The sequence below is a fragment of the Colletotrichum paranaense genome (assembly GCF_030867605.1).
Source record: "Colletotrichum paranaense strain IMI 384185 chromosome Unknown Scaffold_6.1, whole genome shotgun sequence".
NCBI classification, from domain to species: domain Eukaryota; kingdom Fungi; phylum Ascomycota; class Sordariomycetes; order Glomerellales; family Glomerellaceae; genus Colletotrichum; species Colletotrichum paranaense.
The window spans coordinates 1667460-1694046 of NW_026848964.1; the positions used below are offsets into that span (position 1 = coordinate 1667460).

The 26587-nt window shown below is 59.0% G+C and overlaps 12 protein-coding genes across 12 annotated transcripts; 5 read left to right on the forward strand and 7 right to left on the reverse strand.

The window, feature by feature from the left end:
* Window positions 1-113: 113 nt before the first annotated feature.
* Window positions 114-2188, forward strand: CPAR01_08202 (DNA polymerase alpha/epsilon subunit B; the record flags this gene model as incomplete). The annotated part of the gene is made up of 3 exons (XM_060492470.1): window positions 114-604; window positions 651-1971; window positions 2018-2188. 3 exons carry the CDS (start codon window positions 114-116, stop codon window positions 2186-2188), a joined length of 1983 nt encoding a protein of 660 aa, XP_060348840.1.
* A 162-nt stretch (window positions 2189-2350) lies between these two features.
* Window positions 2351-3775, reverse strand: CPAR01_08203 (micro-fibrillar-associated protein 1; the record flags this gene model as incomplete). The annotated part of the gene is made up of 1 exon (XM_060492471.1): window positions 2351-3775. One exon carries the CDS (start codon window positions 3773-3775, stop codon window positions 2351-2353), a length of 1425 nt encoding a protein of 474 aa, XP_060348841.1.
* Window positions 3776-4139: 364 nt separating this feature from the next.
* CPAR01_08204 (uncharacterized protein) lies at window positions 4140-4750 on the reverse strand (the record flags this gene model as incomplete). The annotated part of the gene is made up of 2 exons (XM_060492472.1): window positions 4140-4675; window positions 4726-4750. 2 exons carry the CDS (start codon window positions 4748-4750, stop codon window positions 4140-4142), a joined length of 561 nt encoding a protein of 186 aa, XP_060348842.1.
* A 415-nt stretch (window positions 4751-5165) lies between these two features.
* On the forward strand, window positions 5166-7256 carry CPAR01_08205 (ubiquitin carboxyl-terminal hydrolase; the record flags this gene model as incomplete). Its single annotated transcript, XM_060492473.1, has 1 exon — window positions 5166-7256. The coding sequence occupies one exon, from the start codon at window positions 5166-5168 to the stop codon at window positions 7254-7256; it is 2091 nt and encodes a 696-aa protein (XP_060348843.1).
* Window positions 7257-7492: 236 nt separating this feature from the next.
* Window positions 7493-8419, reverse strand: CPAR01_08206 (uncharacterized protein; the record flags this gene model as incomplete). Its single annotated transcript, XM_060492474.1, has 1 exon — window positions 7493-8419. The coding sequence occupies one exon, from the start codon at window positions 8417-8419 to the stop codon at window positions 7493-7495; it is 927 nt and encodes a 308-aa protein (XP_060348844.1).
* Window positions 8420-8927: 508 nt separating this feature from the next.
* Window positions 8928-10277, reverse strand: CPAR01_08207 (triose-phosphate transporter; the record flags this gene model as incomplete). Its single annotated transcript, XM_060492475.1, has 5 exons — window positions 8928-9308; window positions 9356-9987; window positions 10038-10043; window positions 10092-10159; window positions 10210-10277. The coding sequence occupies 5 exons, from the start codon at window positions 10275-10277 to the stop codon at window positions 8928-8930; spliced, it is 1155 nt and encodes a 384-aa protein (XP_060348845.1).
* Window positions 10278-12340: 2063 nt separating this feature from the next.
* On the forward strand, window positions 12341-14633 carry CPAR01_08208 (glycosyltransferase family 17; the record flags this gene model as incomplete). The annotated part of the gene is made up of 3 exons (XM_060492476.1): window positions 12341-12651; window positions 13218-14420; window positions 14468-14633. The coding sequence occupies 3 exons, from the start codon at window positions 12341-12343 to the stop codon at window positions 14631-14633; spliced, it is 1680 nt and encodes a 559-aa protein (XP_060348846.1).
* A 1824-nt stretch (window positions 14634-16457) lies between these two features.
* CPAR01_08209 (uncharacterized protein) lies at window positions 16458-18928 on the reverse strand (the record flags this gene model as incomplete). The annotated part of the gene is made up of 2 exons (XM_060492477.1): window positions 16458-18680; window positions 18731-18928. 2 exons carry the CDS (start codon window positions 18926-18928, stop codon window positions 16458-16460), a joined length of 2421 nt encoding a protein of 806 aa, XP_060348847.1.
* A 775-nt stretch (window positions 18929-19703) lies between these two features.
* CPAR01_08210 (trafficking PGA2) lies at window positions 19704-20153 on the reverse strand (the record flags this gene model as incomplete). Its single annotated transcript, XM_060492478.1, has 1 exon — window positions 19704-20153. One exon carries the CDS (start codon window positions 20151-20153, stop codon window positions 19704-19706), a length of 450 nt encoding a protein of 149 aa, XP_060348848.1.
* An 855-nt stretch (window positions 20154-21008) lies between these two features.
* Window positions 21009-21453, forward strand: CPAR01_08211 (uncharacterized protein; the record flags this gene model as incomplete). The annotated part of the gene is made up of 3 exons (XM_060492479.1): window positions 21009-21041; window positions 21097-21220; window positions 21275-21453. The coding sequence occupies 3 exons, from the start codon at window positions 21009-21011 to the stop codon at window positions 21451-21453; spliced, it is 336 nt and encodes a 111-aa protein (XP_060348849.1).
* A 165-nt stretch (window positions 21454-21618) lies between these two features.
* CPAR01_08212 (uncharacterized protein) lies at window positions 21619-23247 on the reverse strand (the record flags this gene model as incomplete). Its single annotated transcript, XM_060492480.1, has 2 exons — window positions 21619-23166; window positions 23212-23247. The coding sequence occupies 2 exons, from the start codon at window positions 23245-23247 to the stop codon at window positions 21619-21621; spliced, it is 1584 nt and encodes a 527-aa protein (XP_060348850.1).
* A 296-nt stretch (window positions 23248-23543) lies between these two features.
* On the forward strand, window positions 23544-26313 carry CPAR01_08213 (WD repeat domain-containing protein; the record flags this gene model as incomplete). Its single annotated transcript, XM_060492481.1, has 3 exons — window positions 23544-23720; window positions 23771-23798; window positions 23846-26313. 3 exons carry the CDS (start codon window positions 23544-23546, stop codon window positions 26311-26313), a joined length of 2673 nt encoding a protein of 890 aa, XP_060348851.1.
* Between the last annotated feature and the right edge of the window lie 274 nt (window positions 26314-26587).

Genomic DNA, 26587 nt, shown 5'->3' on the forward strand with positions numbered 1-26587 from the left:
CAACACTTTACGCGCCATCCCACCAAGACGCGCTCGTCGCGTCCCACCTAAATGTTCCGTCGTCAAACTTCCCGGCGCTCAACTTCACGGCACGTACAACAGCACCAGAAACAATGGCGGAAGCGGAATTGAAGGAGTTCTTCACCTCGGGAGACAAGGCTCTTGAGCCTGAAGTTCTCACCGAACTGCAGTCCCTATTGCGCCTGCACGACCTGTCCGCCGAGGACCTCTTTTACAAATGGGAGTCCTTCTGCATCAAGATGGACATGGACGCCATGAACCCCGACATTGTGCACGTGCGAAACTTCAAAAAGGATATCCAGGACGCACTGGAGAAGAGCAACCGACAGCAGACGCACATCAAGACGGAGAAGCGCAGTCACGGCACCCCGCGAGCCGGAAGAGGCGGCGGCGACGTCTTTGGCATGCTGGATGGACTGGTGCCCAGTACGCCGGCTTCAGGGAGGCTGAACAAGCCGAGCAGTCTGCGGAAGAAGACGCACGAGACGCCGACAATGTCGCGGGTCAAGGCCGAGATCCCCTCGAGCTCGCCAGACTACAAGGGCGCCTCCAAGATGGAGGAGCAGCTCAACGCAATGTCACTGTAGGAACGCAGGCCCTACCCTTCACACAGACACTGACGATAGCAGACCCAGCTCGTTCAACGACCGACAGAACGCCGGCGAGACGGTGGAAGTGCTCAATGATCACCTCGACGCTCCCGAGCCGCCGATTTGCCCGTACCCCGAACCCCGCATCAAGTTGACGGCGGCGTCAGACCAGAAGAAGCTGGCGTACAAGCCCCTGGCGATGAAGTTGTCAGAGGCGTCGGAGATCCTCGACGACAGGATAGACGAGTTCATGCACATCATCCAGGACTACCACAAGCTGGACTTTTCAGAATTCGGCAACGCGGCGAGCCAGAGCACAACAGAGGTGATTGCCGTGGGACGCATCGCCTCGGATGCGCCAGAGGGGAAGCTGAACGCGGCATCGCTGGTGCTGGAGATGTCGAGGCGGGTGGGCGGTGGTCTGCGAGCGCCCCTTAACATGCGCAACAAGGGGTACAGCTTCTTCCCTGGCCAGATTGTGGCCCTCAGGGGCATCAACACCTCGGGCAACGAGTTTGTCGTCGAGGATGTGCTTGAAGTGCCTCTTCTGCCCAACGCGGCTTCGACGCCGGCCGCACTGGCTGCGCACCGCGAGAAACTACGAGGCGACCCCGACGCCATGGACACCGACGCAGACCCGGCGCCCCTCAACATTCTCTACGCCTCCGGTCCGTACACGGCAGATGACAACCTCGACTTTGAGCCGCTGCACGCCCTCTGCGACCAAGCCGCCGACACGTACGCGGACGCACTGGTGCTGACGGGGCCGTTCATCGACAGCGAGCACCCTCTGATTGCGATGGGCGACTTTGACCTCCCCGAGGAAGCCGTCATCGAGCCGGACACAGCCACCATGTCGACCGTCTTCAAGTACATGTTCTCCCCGGCCCTGAACCGCCTCGTGTCCGCCAACCCCAGCATCACCATCCTCCTCGTCCCCTCGGTGCGCGACGTCATCGACAAGCACGTCTCGTGGCCGCAGGACTCGGTCCTGAAGAAGGAGCTCGGCCTCCCCAAGACGGCGAGGATCGTCACCAACCCGATGACGCTGTCCGTCAACGAGATGGTCATGGGCATCTCGTCGCAGGATATTCTCTGGCAGCTGCGGCACGAGGAGCTCGTTGGCGGCCGCCCCGCGGATCCGTCGCTGTTGTCGAGGCTTAGCAGGTACCTGTTGGAGCAGAGGCACTTTTTCCCGCTCTTCCCGCCGACGGACCGCCAGAAGCTGCCCAAGACGGGGACCGAGGAGGGCATCCCGCCTGGTGCCATGCTGGATCTTAGTTATTTGAAGCTGGGCGAGATGGTCAACGTTCGCCCTGATGTGCTCGTGGCGCCCAGCTTCCTGCCCCCGTTTGCCAAGGTGAGTCTGTCGACTGTATACTGTGGGATCATACTGACAATGTTAGGTCGTCGAGAGCGTCCTCGTGATCAACCCGGGCTACCTATCAAAGAGACGCGGCGCCGGCACGTACGCCCGCCTGACGCTGTTCCCTCCCAAGGCCGACGCGGGCCAGTCCGCGGCCGTGGTGAGCCACGGCGTGTTTGAGCGCGCGAGGGTGGAGATTAAGAAGATTTGAAGCGCACCTGCATGACGTTTACGATGGCAAAGGGTTTTCTTTCAAGGCCTCGGAGTTTGGTTGGGAGGGTATATTCAGCATGCGCTCGTAGTGAGCCTGATCAGGATACGCTTCTTAATACATTTTGCAATGACGACCAGTGTCTTTTCTCTTTTGGTGGGTTTATCTAGAGTCCACGCGCCTCCGCTTGTCGCTGTCGTAGCGCTCTCTCTCGCGTGACGGGCTGCGCTTCCGCCTATCGCTGTAGTCGTCCCGCGAGTCGCGGCGCGGCGACCTCGACCTCGACCGATCTCGACGGCGGTAGTCGTCCCGGTCTCTGCGCCGGTCGTCTCTGTCGTCGCGATACCTATCACGATCACTTCTACCACCAGCTGAAGGCGCCTTGCGGTCACCCAAGGGAATGGCGTTGGCACCGTTAACCTCACGATCATTGTCCGGCCGGAATCGCTCGTCCACATCCCTATCGAAGCCGCCTCTCCTCCGGTCACCACCACCACCCCCGCCACGCCGGTCATCAAACTCGCCCCATCGTCCGGTATCCTCGCTCTTGAGATCCTTGTACTTTGTCCCGCCCTTGCGTCCCAACTTCGTCATGTCGCGCTTCTGCAGATATTCCGGCAGCGCGCTGCGATCCTTGACATCATCCGCAATACGCATGCCCATGAGATCGCGCTTATCGAGCCCGTACGCCTTCGCCTCCTCGCTGTAGAACGCGCCCTTGTGGTAGTACTTTTGTAGATACGACATCTTGCCCTTGGCGTCCTTTTCGTCCTGCTGCGCGGCAATCTTGTCCGCGTCCTCGGCGTCGCGCTCCTCTTGCGTGAGGTTCTGCCGCCTCTCGCGCTCGGCGTACTCTGCTTCCTGCTCGGCGATGCGGTCGCGCTCGCGCTTGACGCGCTTGAGCTCGCGGAGGCGCCAGGCTGCGAGTTCGGCCTCCGGGTCGAGGTCGTCTGTCGTGTCGACGTCGGAGCCCGAGGCCTCGTCGTCGTCCCAGTGCTTTTTGCCGGCGGCGCGGGCGGCGAGGTCCTTTGCGATTTGTTCTTCGACGAGGGCGTCGGCGGCGGCTTTGCGGCGGGCTTCTTCTTCTGCCTGGCGCGTCTCGTCGTCTTTGGTGGACGACTGTCCTTTGGCGGCTGCCGCTGCTGCGTTGCGCTGGTTCTTTGGGATGAATTTGGGTCGGATCATGAGGCGGCGGGGTGCTTCTTCTTCGCTGCTGCTTTCCTCCTCGCTGGAGCTTTCTTCTTCGCCTTCATCGTCATCTTCCCCCTCTTCCTCTTCTTCTTCTGTGACGAAACCTTCTTCCGCAGCGAGCCGCTCCGCTTTCTCGCGCGCTATCCTCTGGTTCTCCTTGTCCTGCGCCTCGCGCCTCCGTTCGTCGAGGTTGACTTTGCTGACGTTGCTCGCGATCTTGGCGGCGCTCGATGCCTTTGGCGGCGGCTTGATCGCGCGGGCCTTGCTTGTGTCGTCGTTTGCCTTTTCTTCGTCATCGCTCGCGTCCGAGTCTGATGAGTCCTCTTGGGGGACGGCCTTGCCGGGGAAGTAGCGTCCCGGCTTGACCGGGTTCGCGGTCATGCGCTTGGGTGGCATCTTGTGGTTTGTGTGGATGGCGTGGATGGTGAATTGGATGACGTCCGGCAGAAAATCGAGGCTGCAAGGTACGGCACCTCAGGTCCCCTGGCGGAGGGACGGAACTGCACAAGTGTTTCCCCGCTGGGTGGCCCTGTAAGTTTAGCGTTTTTAGTGGACCTGGCGCTGTCGCAGAGCTTTTGGCCCCTCCAAGACGTCCAAATTTGTGACCGACTGAGGCAGAAGGGCGGCATGCACTTTGCGTCGAGGCTTTCGAAAACTTTCAAGGACCTGTATGCAGAATGGTCATCATTGGGTATCTATCATGAGTCTCATAGCCCGAGGACCACCTCTCTGGGCAACCTGAACCGAAACTGACAACGGACTACAAAATCTCCTCGTCGAAATCGTCGTTTGCTGGGGGAGGTGCCGGCACAGCAGCAGCTGGCGCAGACGCAGCGGCGACATCATCAGCGCCGTCCATCTCCTCGTCCGTCTCCCAGCCCTTGCCAGCAGCCGCCTCGACGGTCCTGCTCTTCGTCTGCCTCTGCTCCACCTCGGAATCCTCCTCGTTGGGGAACTTCTTGGCCGCAATGGCCCCCTTGTTGATGTCCTCCCACTGCTTGCTCCGCGTCTGGACCCTCCGCGCCCTGTCCTTGCTCTTCTCCGTCTTGGTCGAGGTCCGCCCCATGATGGCCTCGGCGCGGTCCGCCGCCTTTTCTTTCCTCTCCTTGGCCTTGGCGCTCATCTGCGCCTTGCGGTTCTTGGTCTTCTTGGACACGCCAGAGTTGTGCTGGGCGTTGAGGACCGACGGCCGGAAGTCGGTCGCGGCGGCCGGGGCCTTGACTTCCTTGAGAGACTTGTCGGTGTCGATGTCGACGTCCGTCGCCCGCCTTGCGGCTCTCGAGTGGAGCGAGGGTTCTGCTTGTGTTAGGCAGATGTCATAGTAAAAAGAGAGACTGCAGGCTCACGTCTGTTCTTCTTGGATGCGCCCATCTTTGCGATCGTATCGAGTTCTGTGGTGTAGACTGCACCGCCAGACTCGCCGCGGTGTGGGGGATATAAAATTCCTTATCGACCTGCACGCTATCTTATCACGATAAATGGGGCGATCACAAGCCTTGGGGCCGCGCTCTGACCAATCCTTGTCGCAGCGTTGCCCCTGTGGAACCCCTGGTCCCGCTCAACTTTGGCATCTTTCCTTCTAGCACTGCCGCGACGCCTCAACACCATCCGTGCAGACATTCCAGAGCCTTACTCACCCACAACCACTTAATCAGCGAGCATCGCCACGACTGGACACCTTTCGAATCGTCTTCTCGACATGGCAGCGCGTGGCCTCTCCGATATAGCATTGCAGAAGCTCGCCTGAAGCTCCAACTCCTATAAGCACCCGTATACAATCCCGACTATGAATTCTCCCGCATTCAAGCACTACGGCGGACCCGACTACCACCGACGACTTCACGCCGACGAGACCATTTGGACGAGGCTGACGGAGCCGAGCGTCGTCGTGTCCCTCTTTGCCCTCGTCCTCACAGCGCTCGTCTCTGTTTTCGGCGCTTCCCTTCCGACCACCCTACTCTCGCACGCCTCTCGGACCCTCTGGGACGTAATCGTCTGGCTTATCCCCCACGACGCCTTGACCCTTCTGGAAGCCTGGTTGCATCCGCCGCTCGTTCCGCGGCCGATCCTCCAGAACCAAGCCAGAACACATGCGGCCAAGAGTGCGCTTCTGAAAAAGATTCTCGGCATGGACAGACAGGGAGGCATCATGGGGACGGTCTCGCAAGCCGGCATTCGAGGGCTGTCGTCCGTCTCCGGGGCCATGATGAGCCTTAAGGGCTCCAGCAACTACCCGCCGGGCCTGGGGAACCTCGACAACTCGTGCTACCAGAACAGCATCCTCCAAGGGCTCGCCTCGCTCAAGCCGTTTCCAAAGTACCTGGCCGACCCTGTCCAGGACCCCGAGATCGACCGCCGCAAAGTCGAATCCGTCGACACGCTGCGGAACCTGATTGAGGACCTCAACAGCGCTAGCAACTACGGCAAGACGTTATGGACGCCAGGCTCCCTCAAGAACATGAGCACGTGGCAGCAGCAGGATGCGCAGGAATACTTTTCAAAGCTGCTCGACGAGGTGGACAGGGAGATTGCAAAGGTGGCTAAGGCGACCATCAAGTCGTCGGGCTTCGAGTCGGACTGCGCCAGCGACGACACTGCCACGAGCCAGCACAGCGACGACAGCGGCTACCAGAGTCTGTCGACGGCCTCCAAGATTAGCGCGGCTTCCAAGTCTCTGCGGAACCCCCTTGAGGGGCTCATTGCTCAGCGGGTGGCCTGCGTCGAGTGTGGACACTCTGACGGCCTTTCCATGATCCCCTTCAACTGCCTCACGCTCAGTTTGAATGTGGGCGGCAACGACCACGATCTGTACGAGCTTCTAGACGCGTATGCCCATATTGAGTCGATCGAGGGCGTCGAGTGTGGAAAGTGCACGCTTCTGAAAGCCAAGAGGCTGCTGACCCTCCTCGTCGAGAGAGCAGAAGCGTCGTACACTGACGAGCAGAAGCTCAAGGAGCCAAAGTCGCGGCTGTCGGCTGTGGAGGAGGCGCTGGAAGAGGACGATTTCGAGGACAAGACGCTCACGGAAAAGTGCAAGTTCCCTTCAAACTTCAAGGTCTCGTCAACAAAGACGAAACAGGCCGTCATTGCGCGGCCACCGCAGAGTCTCGCCGTCCACATGAACAGGTCCGTGTTTGACGAGAACACTGGCATGATGTACAAGAACTCGTCGGGGATCCGGTTCCCTCTGACGTTGGACTTGGGTCCGTGGTGTTTGGGTAGTGCCAGCAAGACGGGTTCCGCTGACGGCTTGGAGGAAGAGGAGCAGTGGCTGTTGGATCCGCGGTCCTCAATGATTGCGGGCGACAAGCGCAAGTCGTTCATTACTGGGCCGATATACGAGCTGCGGGCCGTCGTCACGCACTATGGTCGTCACGAAAATGGGCACTACGTCTGCTACCGCAAGTTCCCCCGACACTCGCCGCCGAGTGATGGCGAGGAGGTTGTCTCGCCCAAGTCGGAGACTATGGAGGACGATGCGGAGATGGACTGGTGGCGTCTCAGCGACGACACTCTCCGCAAGGTTGACGAAGAGGAGCTGCTGGCGCAGGGTAACGTCTTTATGCTATTCTACGATTGTGTCGACCCAAACATTATCCCCTCGTCCGAGATTCCAGCTGTAGAGACTGTTCAGGATGCAGACGCCATGGACGCAGCGGACGAGGAGACGCCAAAGGTCGAGAAGCCCGCCTTTACCTGCACGGTGAAGGAGGTATCGGCAGACGAAGATGATGACGAGTTGCCGGTGGCCGGCACTATGGTGGCGGTCGCCGAGGGAGATGTCTCGCAGGCGCGGTCTGTGCCGCTGCCAGGGGATGGAGACGACGAGTTGGGAGAGAACCAGACTGAGCGAGGACCGCAGATGATTGCCGTCTGAGTGCTGGGTTCTGTATAATGAAGAGGAGGACATGGTTGCTTTGGTCGTTTTATAGCATAGCGATAGGCGTTGGGATTCCGCGGTAATACCATGCGCTCGCGGCGCGGATACTGAGCTGGGGGATGCTCTGGCTACTAGGGTCACGGGATCGGGTAATGGCATAGTTAATTCACTGCATATCTGGACGTGAGGATGCGTCATGATGCCGAAGCATGTGTGATGAACGTAGGCGTCTTTTAAGCAGAGGGAACCTTTCGCAAACCACCCTCCTCCATCTCCTCGGGCCAAAAGTCGTTCTCCGCCAGGAGAACCTCTCTCCACATGTGCCGAGCCTGATCGATCTCTTCCCTGACGGCCTCCTCGCCGTGTAGTCGGACCGCTTCGTCGACGCCGTCGTCGACGATGGCGGCTAGCTCGTCTACGAAGGCTCTGAAGGCGGGGCTGCTCCAGTTGGGGATAAATTCTGTCCGCAGGGCGCCGCCGTCCAAGTCCAAGGCCGGGTCTTTTTCAGAGGTGCCAGAGGCAGATGTAGCAGAGACAGACGAAGGAAGCATGTCCGTCGCGCCGGACCAGGCTTCGAGGTAGCACTTCTCCGTCGCCCAGAAGAGGACGGCGGGGGCGAGCCAGGGGAGGATGACACCGCGAGGACGTGTGGTGGCGATGGAGGTGAAGAGGCGTTCGAAGGCGAGGAGGCCTGCGTTCTTGTCTTCGTCCTTTACCCGCCGGTGGGCACTGCTGCCTCTCTCGGAAGTGGGCTCGGCGGGCAAGTTGACGTCGATACCGAAGCGGGCGGCGACGTCGATGAAGAATCTCTCCTCGCGGCGGACGTTGACGAGCGCGTCGATGAGCCAGTTGAGGAGTCGTTCTGTCACGGTTGCCGTCACTCTGTCTGCCGCTTTGTCCGTCACTGTGGGAGAGCCAGTATCGTGACCAGAGACATCGTGACGGGAAGAAGACTCGACGACGTCAGGGAGGTCCAGCAGCGCGAGGAACCGGCCCGCGCCCTTGATGTACGCGTGGATGTAGAGCCTGTCGTTTGCGAGCCAGCGGCCGAGGGTCGGTTTGGGCACTTTGCCGCGCGCGGCGGCGGCGAGGAAGGTTGCTGTTGTGGAGGTCTGGAAGAGGGTTTCGTGGCTGGCTAGGAGGGTGGATGTGAAGTTCATTTTGAGGGACTGGTCTTGAGACCCAAGGTCTAAAGCTTGGTTGGGTCGCTTCTGTCTCTGGATGTCGTTAAGGAAAGGTGCTTTTTTCAAAGCGCGAATTCAATGACACGCGATCTGCGAGAGATGGGCGGTCGTCGGGTTGGATCTCCATAGTTTAGTAAGCCTTGGCTGCAGGTTGCGAAGCTTGTGATAGGTCAATGGATCGCGATGATGCTTCTAGTCGGTAGACGCTACTTTGTCATGCGGGTTCAGAGACGGGAGGCACGTCGTTCAGATCATGTATTCTAAAGCTGTGCCTGTGATGCATGCTGCTCATGATATACAATATTACAACACCGGGCGGCCTAGACCCAAAGACCACCCAAAACCCGCGCGTTCAAAAACCAAACATCAACCCCGCCACGAATCCATGATTTTCTGATCCCAATGTTCTCTTTGTACACGACGCGCTATCCCAAAACTCCAGGCTTTGATGATGGAAAAAAGGAAAAAAGGAGCGTCAACACATCTAGGCGCTGACGGCGCCCACCTTGGCAAACCAGTCCGCCGGCGCCGCAGCACCCTTGTAGGCGAAGCCCATGACGACCATGAGGGTGATGAGTGTGAGCAGGCCGAAGAAGATGGCGCGGCGGAGGAGGGGCGAGAGGCGGCCCTCGTCGAGGGCGTGGGAGTTCCAGACGCCGCGGGACCAGGTGATGGCGCCGGCGCTCGAGGCCTTGAGCTGGTCCCAGCCGGTGGAGTAGATGACGAGGCCGAAGAGGGCGACGGCGTAGCCGATGAACTGGAGGGCCGTGATGCTGGTGTGCCAGATGAGGACGGAGACGACGATGAGGAGGATGTTCTTGAGGATGCCGGTGAGGGTCATGACGAGGCCCGACGTCTTGCCGATCTGGTTTCTGTCAGTAGGGGTCGGTAGAGTACAGAGACGGCACTTACGAGGAAGACGCTGGAGATGTTGAGGGCAAAGGCGACGCTGGCGTTGAGGAGCAGCATGGTGAAGCCGACCTTGTTAAAGTCCTCGACGTTGAACTTGCCAAACTCGCTGAACCAGGCGACGAAGAAGTTCATGACGGCGCAGACGGGGGCGTAGTAATAGAGGCTGACGAGGGGGTCCATCTTCTGGGCGTTCTCGTCGCCCTTGAGCAGGACCTGGATCATGACGAGGCGGATGGCCTCGAAGATGATGCCGCCCATCTGGAAGATGAAGCCGATCCAGGAGAACTCGATCTCGCCAAAGGAGGCGAGGCCGACGCCGCCGACGATGAGGAGGATGTTGTAGAACGTCTTCATGGAGGGGTCGGCGACGCCCCAGATCCAGCTGGTGAAGAGGACGGCGACGGGGGCGGCGGCCTTGAGCATCTGGATGAAGGAGACGGAGAGATAGAGGTAGACGAGGTTGGAGCAGACGAGGGAGCCCGAGTAGAGGACGCCGATGGGCATGATGGCGCGCAGGTAGACGCGGCCCGTCATCTTGACCTTGTGGCGGCCATCGAGGAGGGAGGTGAAGCGCGCCAGCACTTGGGTTGCCAGGGTGGAGAAGACGAGGTGCCAGAAGGTGAGGATCACGGCTGGGGCATGTTAGTGGGGAGCAGTGAGGGTTTGGGCTGGTGAGACGTACGGTATTCTGTGGGTGGTTAGTGACGGTCAACATAATGGGGTAGAAGGTGCTTACTGAAGCCGGCCGTGTCAAGCAGCCACTTGTTGAAGAGGATGGTCAAGTTGGAGAAGAAGATCCAGCTCCTGTGGGAGTGTTAGTGAGGCCCGGCGAGGCTGAGGATGGGGATACGCACGCGATGAAGAAGGCCGGGTGAAGAGCCTTGGAGCCCACGGCCTTCTCGGTGGTTGGCAGCTCGCTCATGGTTGCGCGGTGATGGTGTTGTGACAGGGGTGACAAGCAACAAAGTCAAGAAGCCAAGCGACGGATGATCGGAGGGTACGGCGACGGAGACGGCGGCGGACGACGGGACTGGAGTCGGTGGTGGGCCGGGTTCGTCGGGGGGAAGGACAGGATGGGGGTTGTTACAGTTGCGTCAGACGGAAGGCATGAGAGATGCAGTGCAGCGACGCGACAGAACAGCGACAAGGAAAGACGGGAGAAGAAAAGATGGAGGAGAGGAGGATGCAAAATGCGAACCACCTTGCAGGTCAACAAGGTGACAAAAAGGCGAGAGCGAGAGTGGCACGGAGAGAAACGAAGGAAGAGAAGTGAAGACTGCAAGGTGTGTGGCGGCAGGCGGATGTTTGAAGCGCTGCGCCGTTTGCTGGACTGGTGCCTGGTACTCCGTACCTCGAGGTCCTTTGGTGTCAATGAGCCCCCTTCCGCAGCGGGTTTTCTCGTATTTTCTGCTGGCTGCAATGTACCTGGCGATGGTACGAAATAGGACGGCACCTTATTGGACTGGGCTGACCACTGGTCGTAGCTGGGCCTGAAGAAGGCTGGCGGAGAAGGGGGGGCTTTGGGGAGGAGGCGCTAAAGTCGGGCGGCCGGCACGTGGAGGGAGCGACCCCTGTCTTTTGTCTTTAGTTGGTTGCCGGTTGACTGGTTGGATGGGGTGTTGGAGTTGCGAGAGTTGACGTTGGGTGCGGTCTGGTTTCTGGCAGTCGCAGAGGAGATGAAGCTGTAGATGCCACAGTTACGGCCGGTTCACTGACGAGTTGCTAACGAGTTGCTAATTGTCCAGAGAGATGTTGTGTCCGGATTGTACTTCGCATAGGTAGACCGCAGAGACGACTCAAAAGAGCAACGTGTCGCGCAATGGAATTTGCAAATGAACCTTGTGGCAGGCAATTTGCCTCGAGGCTTTCAGGGGACCAAGGGAGAGTGGAGGGTGTTCGGATGAGGAAAGGAGAGTTGGACAGCGGGAGTTGTGGTGATGATCAGAAGGGGGAAGAAGTCAAGGAGCGAAAGCTTGAGATGAGTGCCGGCGGACTTGGGACTTGGGCAAGGCGAGACAAAGGCACAATGCAAGACACAACGGCGAGCCAAGGGGGGTCGTGTAACGCGAGGGAAGGGGAAACACCTCTAGTCTCTGTTCTGTGGTCTTTACTCTGGCCGGTGCGTTCCTATGAAGGCAATGATCAAGGGGAAAGTTTGTTGGCTCGGCCCCGCGATGCAGCGGATTGACGAGTTGGTGCTGGGGCGCTGCCTGTGCCGTTGGCCGTCTATTGCTGCTCGCAGCCTGTCATGTTTTAATTAAGCTCAGAGGCCAGGGGAAGCATAAAACTTGGCTCCATCTCCTGCATTGGCGCCATCAGCCATGCCATAGTGCCATGGTGCATCCAGAGGTACATGACACAAGTACATACACCTTAGGTCAGCATCTTAGATAAGCAACATGAGCAACACCAGCAACACCAAACGAGGTTGCACAAAACGGCACACAATGTCTTGTCCACTTTCTGCATAACCGATTCGTGTAACCAAGGGATCGCTGGAAAAGCCAAAGGCGCCCGCCAAGTTCTCTAGTGGCCTCATCTCCCCCACGCTCCCTTGCATCACCCACGGCTTCTCGCCCATCAACACCATCATCAACCACGATGTGATGCTTCATCGCTCCGTATCCGCATTCCAACACCAACGGAATGCGGGAGAGAGCTCAACTCCCTTGGCTGCCACCACAATTCGACCCGGTTCTCGGATCCAAGACAGAACACCCAACGCGTGCTGTGTAACTCCAGGGAAACCAAAGGGAAACCCAATGCCGACGACGCTTTCGATTTCTTTGCACTATGGTGCTCCGTTCAGCCCATCTTCTCTTTGTCAGACCGGCCTTGGTCGCAATATCCTTCTGGGCATGTGGGCTGTCGTCGCGTGGTACTTGTCCACTGCGCTGGAGACCATTCACGAGTAGATGGGCGATTAGTGAGGCCCATCATCAGACTAGCGGAACGTCAATCAAGACATCTCGGGCCACCGCCGAAATGTGTTCAGAACACAACACCAAATCATCACAAAGCGCACCCGCCATCCTGCAAGCCCAGTCTACCACCCTGGCCTGTGACTCGCCGCCTCTCTTTCTTTCGCTCTCCAGCTGCAAGCCCACATCTGCTCACGGCGAGCTTCCCAAAGACCTGAAGACCTCGGACAGGGGTACTTCGCTCCCCGAGGATCCCGTACCGTCCCGCTTGCAACCACAGGGCTTGGTCCATGGACCACAGGCAATGGTCCACAAACCATACCCAGACGACTGGAAGGCTAGGCGTGCTAGGGCAGATCAAGGGATCTTTGACAAGTGTCGACTGTCGTTATCTTTGCGCCAAGCTGGCATGGCCGCCCCCTGCATCGGCTTTGGATGAGGACATTCGCACTGCAGCGGCGCGTCCTCCCTGCCGGAAGTATGCGTGCGAATAGCATCTGCGTGCCAGTGCCGCCCAAGATGCTCATCCCAACACCCATCCAGGGTCTGATGCACGTCAACCTCCCTTTAGCCGTCCGCTCATCCCGTCTACATATGGATACTGTCGTGATAGTCTCGTGCCATCGCGGGTCTACACGTTCCTGCGGCTGTCTGTTGGGCTGCCTGTTGGCCCATCTTGGCGTCAATCGCGGCATCGCCTTGTCCGCCACAGGCACTGCGTTCGGTGATTGCATTCCCGCTATCACGTTCTCGAATGGCATGGCCCCTAGGGCCCAAAGGGTTCCAACACAACAAATAACGCTCACCCCTGTCCAGACTATCAAAGGGCGGACCTCAGCTCGGCGGGCTTAGAAATGTACAAGCATGACGGACGACGCCTTTTAGCGGAGGCGAGACACTTATAGGATTGTCCTCTGAAATGTTCGAGACCGACGACTCAGACTGAACTTTGAGAGAGCTCAGGCCAACCGCCAGCCGACTTTGTGTCCCTCGCAGAGTTCAACAAGTTCAGCTTGTACCCCTCACCTCGCCCATTTTCTATTTCACTGCTCGCAAGATTTGGCCGATAGTTTGCCGTTCCCCATCTTCTCTTCTCTGTGGTCTTGTTCATCTTGCAGCTCAAGGTTTGAGCGGTTTCTCTCGGGGCATCCTTTCCTTCATCTTCTTCCGTCACTTGTGCTCATATCCGGCAGAATGATGAACAAACCAACATCAAGTCACCAGATCAAGTATCTGGCCGTGGTGGCTTCCCTCGTTTTCATCTGGCTCGTCTGGCGTCTTGATCTTCACACAGAGGTGGCCGAGCATGCCCGCAAGATCACACATCCCAACAGCACGCCCTACGATGGCCTCGCAAAAGCAGGCAATAGCGAGGTCCTCCCTCCCGCAAAGGCCGTCGAGTACTGTGACCACTTCCGCCTGAAGCCGGCCAACACGGAGCTGGTCCGCAAGCGCAAGGTGTACGACCTGCTCCTCATCAACACCGAAGTCGAGATGCTCGAGGTCCGCCTCGGCCAGATGGCTCCCTACGTCGACTACTTTGTCATTCTCGAGTCGGCCCTGACCTTCACCGACAACCAGAAGCCGCTGTACATCAAGGAGAACTGGGACCTCTTCAAGCCGTGGCACCACAAGATGATTCTCCGCGAGATGGACCTCGAGGCCCTCAAGGAGAGCAGCACCTGGGACCGCGAGGCCAAGAGCCGTAACGCCATGTATGAGCAGGTCATCCCCACGCTCGAGGGCGAGCAGCAGGCTTCCATTGACGATATTCTCATCGTCTCCGACGTGGACGAGATCCCCAAGCCAGAGGTCCTCCGCGCCCTGCGCAACTGCGAGATCCCGCCCCGCGTCTCCATCCACTCCAAGATTTATTACTACTCCTACCAGTGGCTCTCCCGCAACGACTGGAACCACCCCCAGGCCACCGTCTACCGCGGCGTCGACACCGTCCTCCCTCACGACCTCCGCCACAACGCAAACGACCACCACTTCAACCAGGGCGGCTGGCACTGCAGCTACTGCTTCAGCACCGTCGAGGAGATGGCCCAGAAGATCAACTCCTTCTCCCACGCCGAGCTCAACAAGCCCGAGTTTAAGGACCCCGATTGGATTGTTTCCGTGGCCCGCCGCGGTCACGACATGTAAGTGGCGTCTCTGACTTTTGACGACTCTGACTAACACTACACAGCTTCGGCCGAGGCGAGTCCAACTTTGACCGCATCGAGGAGAACCACGACGTGCCAGACTACGTCAAGAAGAACTCGGACAAGTTCAAGTACCTGTTGGACCGCGATCCGCTCAATGCCAACTTTAGGGACTACACCCCCAAGGCCACCTCAACGCCCGCGGCTTAGGTGCTGTATGGGTGGGCAGGACTTGGACTACAGGCGTTTGGGGCGTTGGATACCTGTGTTCCCGCGGGAGGGACCTACAGAGACCTCATTATTTTTTCTTTCCGTCTTTTCTTCTTTTGTACTGTTAATTTCGCGGCACTCCAATCTATTCGGCCGCCCATCTTCATCAAACTATGAAGCTGTCAAACACCTGCCTTAAGGATATAGTATGCGTGGCGCCATCTTCGGGTTAGCCCCTCTAGGCGGCATGCCAAGGGCCCCAAGTGAGAACAGTGAAGCTGCGCGCGCACAGCGGACTTGCATAGCAAAATTGCGTGTCCGCCGGCAACTTTGCGTGAAGAAACCGGAGCACTCCGTAGAACAAAGTTCAGATGGGGACGTTTGCGAATTGCGCGAAGCCAGAATAGAGTTTCCCCAGACGGAACCGCCGGGACCTTTTCTGAGACGTGGTTTTGGAGCTGGCTTGTTCAGTCGTTGCCCTCACGGATCTCTGGCAATCTGAACAGGGCCGCCCACCGGCACACACTATTGGCTGTCAAACGGGGGCCAACGATGTACGCAGTATGACAGCAAGGCTGGACCCTGGACGTTGTTCATTGTGATGCGTGGCTGCGTGAGTCTATTCAGGGAAGAGGGTTGCTTGCTATAGTGCGTTTGGCAAAACCTTATTGTGATGTGTGCGAGGGTTTTCGGTGCCAGGCTGCTGAGGCCCAAGGGATCCGGGATGATTACTACGCCGGACGGATTTGGAAGCTGGGTTCACCTTATCAGAGTTTTGCTATTCTCTATGTTGGGATGCAGGGTAGCATAGAGACCATAATGGGCTGGAGAGAGCTGTAAACCTACGATATTCGAAACTGCCGCGGATGAAGGCGTTTGGCACGTCTGGGAATGGGTACCCTATCACCCCGTGTAGGTTTCCCGACGGGGTTTATGGGAAATAGGGGCCAATTTGCGGTGAGAAAGTTTGAAGCACTACGCCTCACAGTGGCATGGAAAGAGTGTGTAATCGTAGACAATGGGGCTTTCGCGAAAGCGAAAAGTTCTGCCCGAATCCAGTGAGCAGATTTAACAGACTCTGCGTAAGAATCTTTGAGTCATGCTGGCTTGGCTCGCTGTCATCCGAACGCCTCGGTTTTTCTGTTCAACTGGAATCTGGCAATTTTTGGGAATTTGAAAAGATTTCAAAGGGATGGTTGAGCTCGCGGCTGTCCGAGAAACTGTGGTCTGGAAGGGGAGGGAAAAGACGGCATTCGTGGCCCATCATCTCTGCCTTCGAACCCAGGTCCTGTGGAAGCGTTGGCGTTGGCGGCGCAAGCATAGGCAGGATGGTGCAGGGTTCCAGGTCCCTCGGATGCACCGCCCGTCGCGTTTCCATTCCCCATGAGTCCATGACAGCTACACGCCGCGTGGGCGGTTTGGACATTGGGATCCCTGTTGTTCCGGGTTTCCGGTCGCTTGTCCGGATTGAAGCCGCTTTTGTGGGTTCCGTTCGGCGCCGTGTTTCCACGGAGAGTTGTGGATAGGCGGCGGTCGCATCAGATACAGAAGGCTGCCGCATGTCCACCACAGCTGACGACATCCTTCCACAGGATAGGCGAGCTTCAATTTGAGGCGCACTTTCCGCGAGCTGTCACTGCGATTGATGCTACTGATGCTATCGACGCTTTCGCCCCAGCCGTATGCCATAGTGAGCCATGTGATGATATTCCATAACTCCTATCCACGTGAGACGACCCGATGCCGTAACCTCCCTATTTTTCACAGTCCCATTCCATTACCCTCCTTGGCGAAACGAACCATCCCCGCCGGGCGCAGAGGCAACTAGCGACTCCTACTTCTTCGGCGGCTCCGGCTCCGGTCTCGATCCCGTCTGTCCCTCCGCGACGAGACGCTGCGGTCTCTCCGGCTGCGGCGGTCACGGTCGCGATCACGATCACGGTCCCTATCCCTATCCCGATCCCGATCCCTCGACCTGGCCCTCTCCCGGTCCCGTCGATCTCTAGAGCGATCTCTCGACCGATCCCTATCGCGGTCTCTGTCTCTCCGGTCTCGGTCCCTGTCCCTATCACGATCACGATCCCTGTCCCTGACGCGGTCTCTGTCCTTGTCCCGCTCGCGATCTTTGCTGCGCGAGCGACTCCGACGCCGCTCGTCATCCCGTGCCAGGTCGTGAGGCCGCTCTCGGTCTCGGCCGGGGGGCACGTACCGATCGATCTCATCCAGGTCGCGCCTGCGTTTCGCCTCAGGTGAGCGATCCCCCGTGCTTCTCTTATCGTCGATCCCGGGAACCGGCATGCCCTTCTCTCGGGCCTCGCGCTGCGCTGCAAGATACGCCTTGGCTTCCTTTTCGCGCTTGCGGACCTCGACCATCTTGGTGGCCTCCTTTTCGTCCTTGTCGCGTTCCAGCCGGGGAGTAGATCGCACCACGGGAGAAAGGTGTCTCGAGCGAGACCGACTCTTGCGATCCCGCTCAGAAGGTTTTCGGTCAGAAGAGCGATCCCGGCGAGGGCGAGAGCGGCTGCGGTCACGTCGGATCGACTCGCGCCGGTCAGGCCGTGGAGACCTGCTTCGGCGGGTCCTAGAGCGGGACCGCGACTTGTCTCGGCGGTCGGCCCTCACACGAGAACGGCTGCGATCCCTGCGATCGTTGCGAGCCCGCGACCGACTTCTCTCGCGGCGGCGTGAGCGACTACGATCTCGTCTGTCGCGAACGCGGTCTCTCCGGTCGCGAGACCTAGACCGACTCCTATCACGGCGGTCGTGGCGTGTGCGAGATCTGCTTCGATCACGGCGCGTCTTGGATCGAGTACGCGAGGGGGTCCTCTCCCGCCTTTCGGGTCGACGAGACCTGCTGCGATCGCGTCGGGTTCTTGAACGCGACCTGTCACGTCTGTCGCGGGATCGATCACGCGGTCGAGGAGACCTAGACCGACGATCACGTCTGTGGCGGTCGTCATCATCTCGCGTGCGTCGTCTATCGTCATCGCCTTCCTTGTCCTTCTCGCGGTCCTTGGCAGTCGCCTGTGACCGACTGCGACTTCTAGCCTTGACAGCTGGTGCATCGGCTTTTGGTGTCGCGGCGATGCTAGCATCTCGTGCTTCCTTCTTGACTTCTACCGCCTTCTTCGGCTCGGCGGCCTTTTGCGAGTCTCGCGAGGAGGCAACCTTCTTAAAGGGCATGATGGCAGACGCGGGAGCCAGCTTCCTAGGAGGTGGTGCCAGCGCTTCGTCAATCTCCAGTTCGGGTTGCTTTGCCGTGTTGCGCTTGCTCTCTCGGAGGAGGTCCGCAAGGGCTTCCTGTTCAAGTCTCTCGAGCTGCTCCTGGGAAAGCTTCTGCTTGGCTTCCTCGGTCTCTTCGTGCCGCTCCTTGCGCTTGCGATCTCGCTCTTCCCGACGCTCACGGTCGCGCTCGTCGCGGTCCCGATCACGGTCTCTGTCGCGATCTCTATCTCTGCGGCGGCTACGGCTCCGGCTCCGGCTTCGATCGCGGTCCCGCTCCCTTTCCCGGCTCCGCTCCTTGTCTCGTTGGCGGCGGCGCTCTTCTCTTTCGGCCTCGCGTTCTGCTTGAAGCTTCTCTCTGGCAGCCCGTCTGGCGTCTCGTTCGGCTTTGCGTTTCTCCTCGGCCTTTTCTCGTTCCTTTTCGACCTTTTTACGCTCTTCCCGTGCAATCTTGCGTTTCTCTTCTTCGATGGCAGCCTCCTTTTGTCTCAGTTCCTCCCGGACTCTTTCGCGCTCAGCTTGTTTCGCCAACGTCTCTGCGTGGTAGTCTTCGTCTGTCTTGGCTCCCCGCTCTTGCTCTGCCGCAGCTTCGTCTTCGCCAATGTCGGCGCGGCGCAGCTGTCGCATGCGTTCCTCGATCGATGCCCTGTCGATGAGTTGCGTGATGACCTGCTCTGCCTTTTGGTACACGCCAGAGCGCTCGAGAGCACCGTCAATTAGGGCGGCAGCTTTGCCTCGGTCGAGGGTAAGGAGCTGGCCGGGGTTGCGTTCGACTTCCTGTTCGGCCACCTCGAGGATGGCTTTGGTGACTTGGGCCTCGTAATCCTGCGCGGGTCAGTCGTTCGTCACGCAAGTACATGCCAGAAGAGACTCACGCTCGCTGCAAACTTGTCCCAGACCTCCTTGCGAATGGCGTCGTATCCGCCCTTCTTCTTGAAGCTGTGGGCCAGGGATTCGATGGCGGCTCGGGTCGCAGATGGTAGGGGGAGGTCGGAAGCCTTGAACTTCTTGGAGGCAGGAGGGGAATCGGTCGAAGTCGCCGCCGCCGGGTCGATGGATGAGGCAGCAGCCATGGCGGCTGGGAGTGCGGAAGCCATCTCACAGTTGCGCCTGGCGTTTGTCGCAATCGGTTCGTCGCATGCGTTTGTTGAGCCGGTGCAATCAAGCGCTCGGCGAGGGACAATCAATTGTGTATCGTCGCCAGTGCCCAATTGCCATCGAAGGGGCGAAGCTGGGCCAAGAAAAAAAATGGTGGTGATGATCAAGAAAGATTCTTGGATCCTGATCCGTGGGACGCGTTTAGAAAGTCGATTTCTCAGGGCAGGTGCAGTCGAGGTGCATTGGTCAAGTGGAGGTCACAGGGGACGAAAGTTTAGTGGAACTGTCATCCCTGTCTCGGACAGCTGGTCCTAGCGTCGTGTTCAGCAAGGTCGCCAGATTGACGAGGCTCTGCTTGGATGGGCTGGCGATGAAGTCGACCAGAGAGTTGAATCTCTGATGACTGCGCAAGCGGGATGACTTGAAGTCGGGAAGTAAAGCAATGGAATGCTGAGCACGGTGTATCACTGGCGAAGGGGTAGAAACTGGTAGCATTTAGAGAGTCATTCTCGGGCACGATGCTTTGGGTTTCTGGGCCCAAATTGTCGCATCGACAGGCCAAAACTGCAAGAGACATCGTGTGGCGTCCCATCGACGGTTCCATCCTCGAGGATCTCTCCAAGAAGATGACCAGATGCTCTATCACGACGAAGCGTTCCATAGACAGAGGCACCGACATTGGTATTAATGATGCTATTAACCGTCAAGAGCCCAAACGCCATCTCCAACCGCTCCAAACCATCAAACCCCCTACTCCTTCACCAAGAACTCCTCGATGTCCTTGTCCTCATCATCCTCCTGCAGCTCAGCAAGCCTCTTCTCCTCAGCATCGATCATCTTCTTGAGCACGTCGCGCTGCCTCTTGCGCGCCTTCTTTCCCCAGTCGGTCGACGTCGTCGCGCCCGTGGCCTGGCTAGTGCCTTCATCGTCGCTATCCTCGGGGATATCCACCTGCCCGCGCAGCGTATTGGGTTGCACTTTTGCCTTGGGCCCGTCGAACTCGTCCTCGGGCTTGGTCTCGTGCTGCTTCATCTGCGAGCTGCCGGCCAGCTTCATCAGGTAAGGGCGGAGCAGGCAGTAGGCGCCGACGATGATGACGAGGCGGATCCACTTCTCTGCGGACATGCCCTCGAGGGTGCCGCGCAGGTTGGTGCTGAAGCGCGTCCAGATTGTGTTCAGGAGGTTGATGACGGCGGACATTTTGGCGGTGGTGGGGTGGTTTCCGTGGGTCTGTCTTTTGATAAGAGGTTGGGGAGTGCGCAGGTGCGCTCGTTTGGATGATCGAACGTAGAGTGGTTGATTGAGGACGCAGGATAGTTGGTCTCTGATGAATTTCTCGAAGCGACGACGACGGAAAGAATCAGAGACGAGGATGGTCGCGGCCGAGAGAAAATATCGCGACGTTGAACTGATCGGCCCGCGCGGTCAAAATTGCGCAGACCCCACCTGAAAGAGCCCGCTAACTTTGGCCAATTGAGGGCACGGTAATGGAGAGACGGTGGAGGCTTAGCGGTCGGTCCAGGGTCCTACAGGGGCTCGTCCAGTGATGTCAGAGCGCGTTCTGTTGGTGATCCTCAACGTTCACAGACAGGCTATGCTTCGGAGCACTCTGTCAGCGCCAGTCCACCGGTGACTAAGAGGCCTTTCTTTGCAATAAGGTACCTTAGCTGCCAGCTTATGGGCCTCGATTTATGACTCTTCCACGGCGTGAGGCCGTTAATGGTAGCCTTCCCATGTCCCTGACGCTATCGGAGGCCGTTGCTATGCTTCTAGCCTAGAAAGCTTAGTCATCGGCCTCACGAAAGGGGCGCGACATCATGTGATCCTCTCGATCCCCGACGACATGTCCAGGTCCCCAGAGCAGTATATCGCCATCGTCGACAGATAGTCAGACCGAGTGCCTCGCAAGAAAACTTGACTGAGCTGGCGTGTCGATCTGCCGTGACTCTCATACCTGGCCAAGTGATTCTTGATTCTCCTCAGCCTCCCTTATACCCTCAAGAACCCCGCGACGCGTCCGTCGCGTAAAGTGGGAAAGACACCAAGACAGTCAAGATGGCGGACTTGTCCAACGAAGACGAGCGCGAGGTACCCATCCCACCGTCAATCCCCAAACGAAACATCACTGACAAAACATTTCCAGCGTCTCAAGGCCGCCCTCTGGTTCGCAGTCGGCAAGATTGTCGACGAGGAATCAATTAAGCAGAACTGCAACGCCACGCCGCAGTACATTGGCGCGCTGACCGAAATGGTCTGGGCACAGATTGGTGAGCGTTAGCCATGTTGTGTCTACTCTGTCTCCCGTGCTAACAGCCCATTAGAGTCCGTCGCCACCGACCTAGAGAGCTTCAGTCGGCACGCGCGGAGATCGACGGTCCACACGGAGGACGTCGTCCTGCTGGCCCGCAAGAACCCGGACCTGCTCGACATTGTCCGCGGCTTCGTCGAAGAGCAAAAGGCGGAGAAGCTCAGGAAGGGGAAAGGCAAGCAGAAGAGATGATCTAGTTGTGGACGGATTAAACCATCGATGCCCTGTTGATACCCAAATTTAACGAACGTTACGAACACTCCAGTTGAAAGACTCCTGTGCTTGAGGTATCTTCTTTTGCAAACGCCAGACGCCAAACCATGCCAATGACCTAACACAAAACGCCAACCCACACATTCAAATCTGCCCCTGACGCCTCCGCTCCTCCGCGGCCTCGGCCTCCTCAATCTCGTTCCACAGCTTCCACTCCTCCTCCGTGATGTGGAACCACTGCGCAAGGCCCGTGATGAGAGCCCACAGCTCACCCGCAATCACCAGGTGCAAAAACTCCAGCCCGAGGAAGTTGGTCACGCCCCGCAGCGTCATGCCGCTAAAGATATTGGTGTCGTGGATGTCGAACGTAGGTAGGCCCATCCTCTCGCGGTAGGACCTCGCCACCAAGCGAAGAGCGACGGCTTCGTATGGCGAGACCAGGACGTAGCCCGAGATCACGGTGAAGATGTCTGACGCCAGACACGCCGGCAGCCTGGTCAGCATGGTGTCCATGTACTGGATCGCGGCGCCGTATCCGGAACCTTCGGGACCCGTGCTTGGCCGCAACTCGGCGGACCAGAGCCCGGGAGGCGCATCGGTCGAGTCCGTCGCTTCCACGTCGAAACTGATGAGCGTCGCACTGATGCCTCCGTCCTCTTCGTCGTCGCTGCCGTAGTCTTCTCCCCTGGCTGAGAAGGCGCTTGGTCGGCGCACTGCCTGGACGGGTGGTGTGTCGCTAGGTTCCGCTTCCGGCGGAATGTCCTCAAGGATATCTTCACTCCTCAGCTCAGAGAGAGGTTCGGGCTGTGGACGATCCACGTCGGGCACTGGCTCCGGGGTCTCCGGGATGGTCACCGGCGGTAGTGGAGGCGGCGGCGGTGGAGGCTTGCGGTGGTGCACGGTATTCGGCAGCCGTCCGTAGAACTCTTGCCACAGGTGGCCAGTCACTTCCGTCCAGATCTGGCCCCAAATGACATACGAAACAAAGGGGATCGAGTTCACACACCACGCGCCGGCATACTGCACCAGCGACGATGGGCTAAAGTCCTGTGGCGGCGCCGGCGCTGCGATGGGCGACGAGGGCGAGCCCGGGATGAAGAAGCTCAGCGAGGGGAACCATCTCGCAGACGGGATAATGTCAAGCCTCTGGAGGAAGACATACAGCTGAAGGTGCACCCGGATGTACGACAGCGCCGTGTTGACAAACTTGTTCTTTCGCGGGTACGGGTAGAACCAGTAGGTGGCCATCTTGAAGACGTGGCCGCCGAGGAACGTCGGCAGACCCGTGATGAGGGCGGACGATATCGACCGCTGGCTCCGCTCGTGCTGGAAGAGCTCAAAGAAGGAAATGTCGGCGTACCGCCTGTACAGGAGAATGCGCAGTCGCATGCCGTTAATACCCCAGACGCCGGCAATCTCCAGCGCACGCCCGAACCGCAGCAGCCGCGTGCCCACCGCATCCTCGTAGTTGAAGTATCGTCGCACGGAATCGACTTCAGCGGTGGAGGGCGTGTTGTCCGGCTCGGCGACGCCAATGACCTGCATCACCTCGTTGTGGGAGCGCACCATGTCGCGGTTCATCCGTTTCGTTTCGGGGTTGACCGGTCGTCCGCGGTTGTCGTATTGCTGGGTCGGCGCATGCGGGTCGTCTTCGCCTTCGCCATCGACCACATCGTCAAATGGCGAGCGGCCCTGGGGGCGTTAGTGAGGCTTGGGGTGGGTTGGGGACAATCGTACCAAGGCCTGCGCGGTCAATGGACCGAGTCTCGTCATGTTGAGTGGTGGGTGGAAGGCCCATGGGCGGTGGAGGATGGGCCAAACGAGTGCTCGGGATCTTCTAGGTAGATTGGAATTAATTCACAGGTTGAAGATGCAAGTCTGCGATCGCAGGTGATCCCAAGCTCCAGGCACTTGAAGTGGTCTTGGAGACAGGAGCTCCTGCACGAAAGCGGGTCCGATAAGATAGCGCTATCGATAAGCATCATCCCGCCAGACGAAAAAAAAATCTGGGACAAAGCGCTGCTTGCCGCATGTCGCGACCGATTGCACCGCTTCGATAGACCGACAAGATGGCGAGCAAACAGCCCCTCAAGACGACGTTCGAGCCCGAACGGGTCATACGGCCCATCTTCACCGGCGGCTCCGTCGCATTGGACAATGGTGCTAAGATTCTCGCAACACCCCTCGGCGAGGACGCCATCCTCACCAACCCCTCCAACGGGAAACATCTGGCAAAGATTGAAGGAGTATGCGCCCCGGGACGTCTGTAGAGATGCACGGCTAACCTTAGTGTCAGGATGGCGAAACGATCTCGACGCTGACCCGTATGTATACTTTGTACCCGACGGAACCCACCATCTGACAGCTGCAGTGACCCCCTCCGGCTCGCACCTCATCATCTGTTCCCGATCGCTCGCGATGAAGATCTACGCCCTCAAGACCACCGAAGACGGAACGATAGAGGCGAAGCTGACGCGCTCGCTGAAACCCCACGGGACCCCGGTCGTCGTCCTCGCCGTCGACCGAACGAGCACTCTCCTCGCGACCGGAGGCACCGACGGAGCGATCAAGGTCTGGGACATTGCCGGCGGATACGTCACCCACACCTTCCGCGGACCGAGCGTGCTCGTCTCGGCCCTGCACTTTTTTGAAGTAGCGGCGCGTTCGAATGAGGACGCAAGCAAGAAGGGGAAGAAGGCGACACAGACCGAGGAGGAGACTACGACAACGACAACGAATTGGCGTCTGGTGTCCGGTAGCCAGGACGGAAAAGTACGGGTGTGGGATCTGCACAAACGCGCTGCCGTTGCCAGTCTCGACTCGCACGTCTCCAACGTTCAAGGCCTCGACTACTCCCCCGAACAGCAGGCCATCGTCTCGGCCAGCAGAGATAAGACAATCATCTGGTGGGACGCGCGGTCGTGGAAGATTAGAAAGGTTGTGCCGTGCCTGGAGCTCGTCGAGGCCGTTGGTTTTGTTGATGGTGGCCGCCTGACGTATTCCGCCGGCGCCAAGGGCTGCCTCCGGATCTGGGACACCGACACGGGCCGGGAGCTCACAAAGGATCAGCCGGAGAAGGCCGAGGCGGAGGGCGTCGTCAGCGCCGTCTCGCATCCCGAGCTCCCATTCATCCTCTGCGTCCAGGTCGACCACACCCTGGCGCTATACAAGGTGCCGGAGAAGGATGCCGTTGAGGGATCGGTCATGGAGCCGTTTAGACGCATCTCCGGAACTCACGACTCCATCATCGATCTCAACTACCTCTTGCCCGACCGCTCCCTGCTTGCGCTGGCCACCAACGCCGAGGACATTCGCATCGTTTCGGTCAAGGACTCCTCAGAAGACGCGACGTACTTTGGCCAGGATATCGCGCTGCTCAAGGGCCACGACGACATCATTGTCTCTTTGGACGTCGACTGGTCCGGATACTGGATCGCCACCGGCGCAAAAGACAACACCGCTCGTCTCTGGCGCGTCGATCCCGCCAACAACTCATACACATGCTACGCCATCTTCACCGGCCACACTGAATCGGTCGGCGCCGTGGCACTCCCGAAGCAACCTCCCCAAGAATCATCAGCACAGTTCAAGGATCCTCTGAGCCACCCCCCGCCATACCTCTTCACCGGCTCCCAGGACCAGACCGTCAAGAAGTGGGAGATTCCCCGTGAACCCCAACAAACCCGCAAGGGCGGATCCCGCGCCGTCTTCACCCGCAAAGCGCACGACAAGGATATCAACGCCATGGATGTCCACCCGGCCAGCCAGCTCTTCGCCTCCTCCTCCCAGGACAAGATGGTAAAGATCTGGTCGGTGGCCGAGGGCGAGGTCCAGGGCATCCTCCGCGGCCACAGGCGCGGCGTGTGGTCCGTCAAGTTCGCCCCTGCCGGATGCCCCGCGATCCAGGGCGACGAGGGCCAGGTCGCCGGCAAGGGCGTCGTCCTCACCGGCAGCGCCGACAAGACGGTCAAGCTCTGGAGCCTCAACGACTACTCGTGCATCCGGACGTTCGAGGGCCACTCCAACAGCGTCCTCAAGGTCGCCTGGCTCAACATGCCCAAGCCCGAGGGCAAGGGCAAGAAACAGGTCCAGTTCGCCAGCGCCGGCAGCGACGGCCTCGTCAAGGTCTGGGACGCCAACTCGGGTGAGGCCGAGACGACACTCGACAACCACGAGGACCGCATCTGGGCCCTCGCCGTCCACCCGGTCGACAACACCGTCGTCTCGGGCGACGGCGACGCCCTCGTCACCTTCTGGAAGGACACCACCGCCGAATCCCAGGCCGCCGCCACCGAAGCCGCCCAGAAGCTCATCGAGCAGGAGCAGGAGCTCCAAAACCACATCCACCACGGTTCCTACCGTGAAGCCATCGTCCTCGCCCTCCAGCTCAACCACCCCGGCCGCCTCCTCAGCCTCTTCACGTCAGTCGTCACCTCCACTCCCGAACCCGGCAGCCTCTGCGGCCTCAAAGCCGTCGACCAGGTCCTCGCCACGCTCTCGGACGAGCAGCTCTTCACGCTGCTCCTCCGCCTGCGCGACTGGAACACCAACGCGCGGACGGCCGCCGTCGCGCAGCGCATCCTCTGGACGCTCGTCCGCAGCTACCCGGCGTCCAAGTTCTCCAACCTCTCGGTCAAGGGCGCGCGGGGCCAGCGCAGCCTCAAGGAGGTGCTCAACGCGCTTCGCGTGTACACTGAGCGGCACTACAGGCGGACGGACGAGCTCGTGGACGAGAGTTACCTGGTGGAATATACCCTGCGGGAGATGGACAGTCTCGCGCCCCCTGCGATAGAGGATGTGGCCATGGAGGATGCCGCGGCGGATGTCATAATGGTGTGACGTGAGGAGTAGATGTAGGAGTTTAAAATAGAATGGTTTTCTTGGTTTTTTGCTGTTGTGTCCAGGTCAAGCTCTGAGAAATGTGCACGATTTGCTACCCTTACATGCTTGAGTATTTGGCTGCTTCGGACGTTCAGGAAATAGATCGATAGCAGACTCTTGCCACCTAAGTAGCTTGTGCTATGTCTTCTTCTTGTCGGTGGCCACTATATAGGCTTGCGTCTGCGCTCAAGCCCGTATCGCAATCTCGTGCGTGCGAGCTTCCACGTGCGTC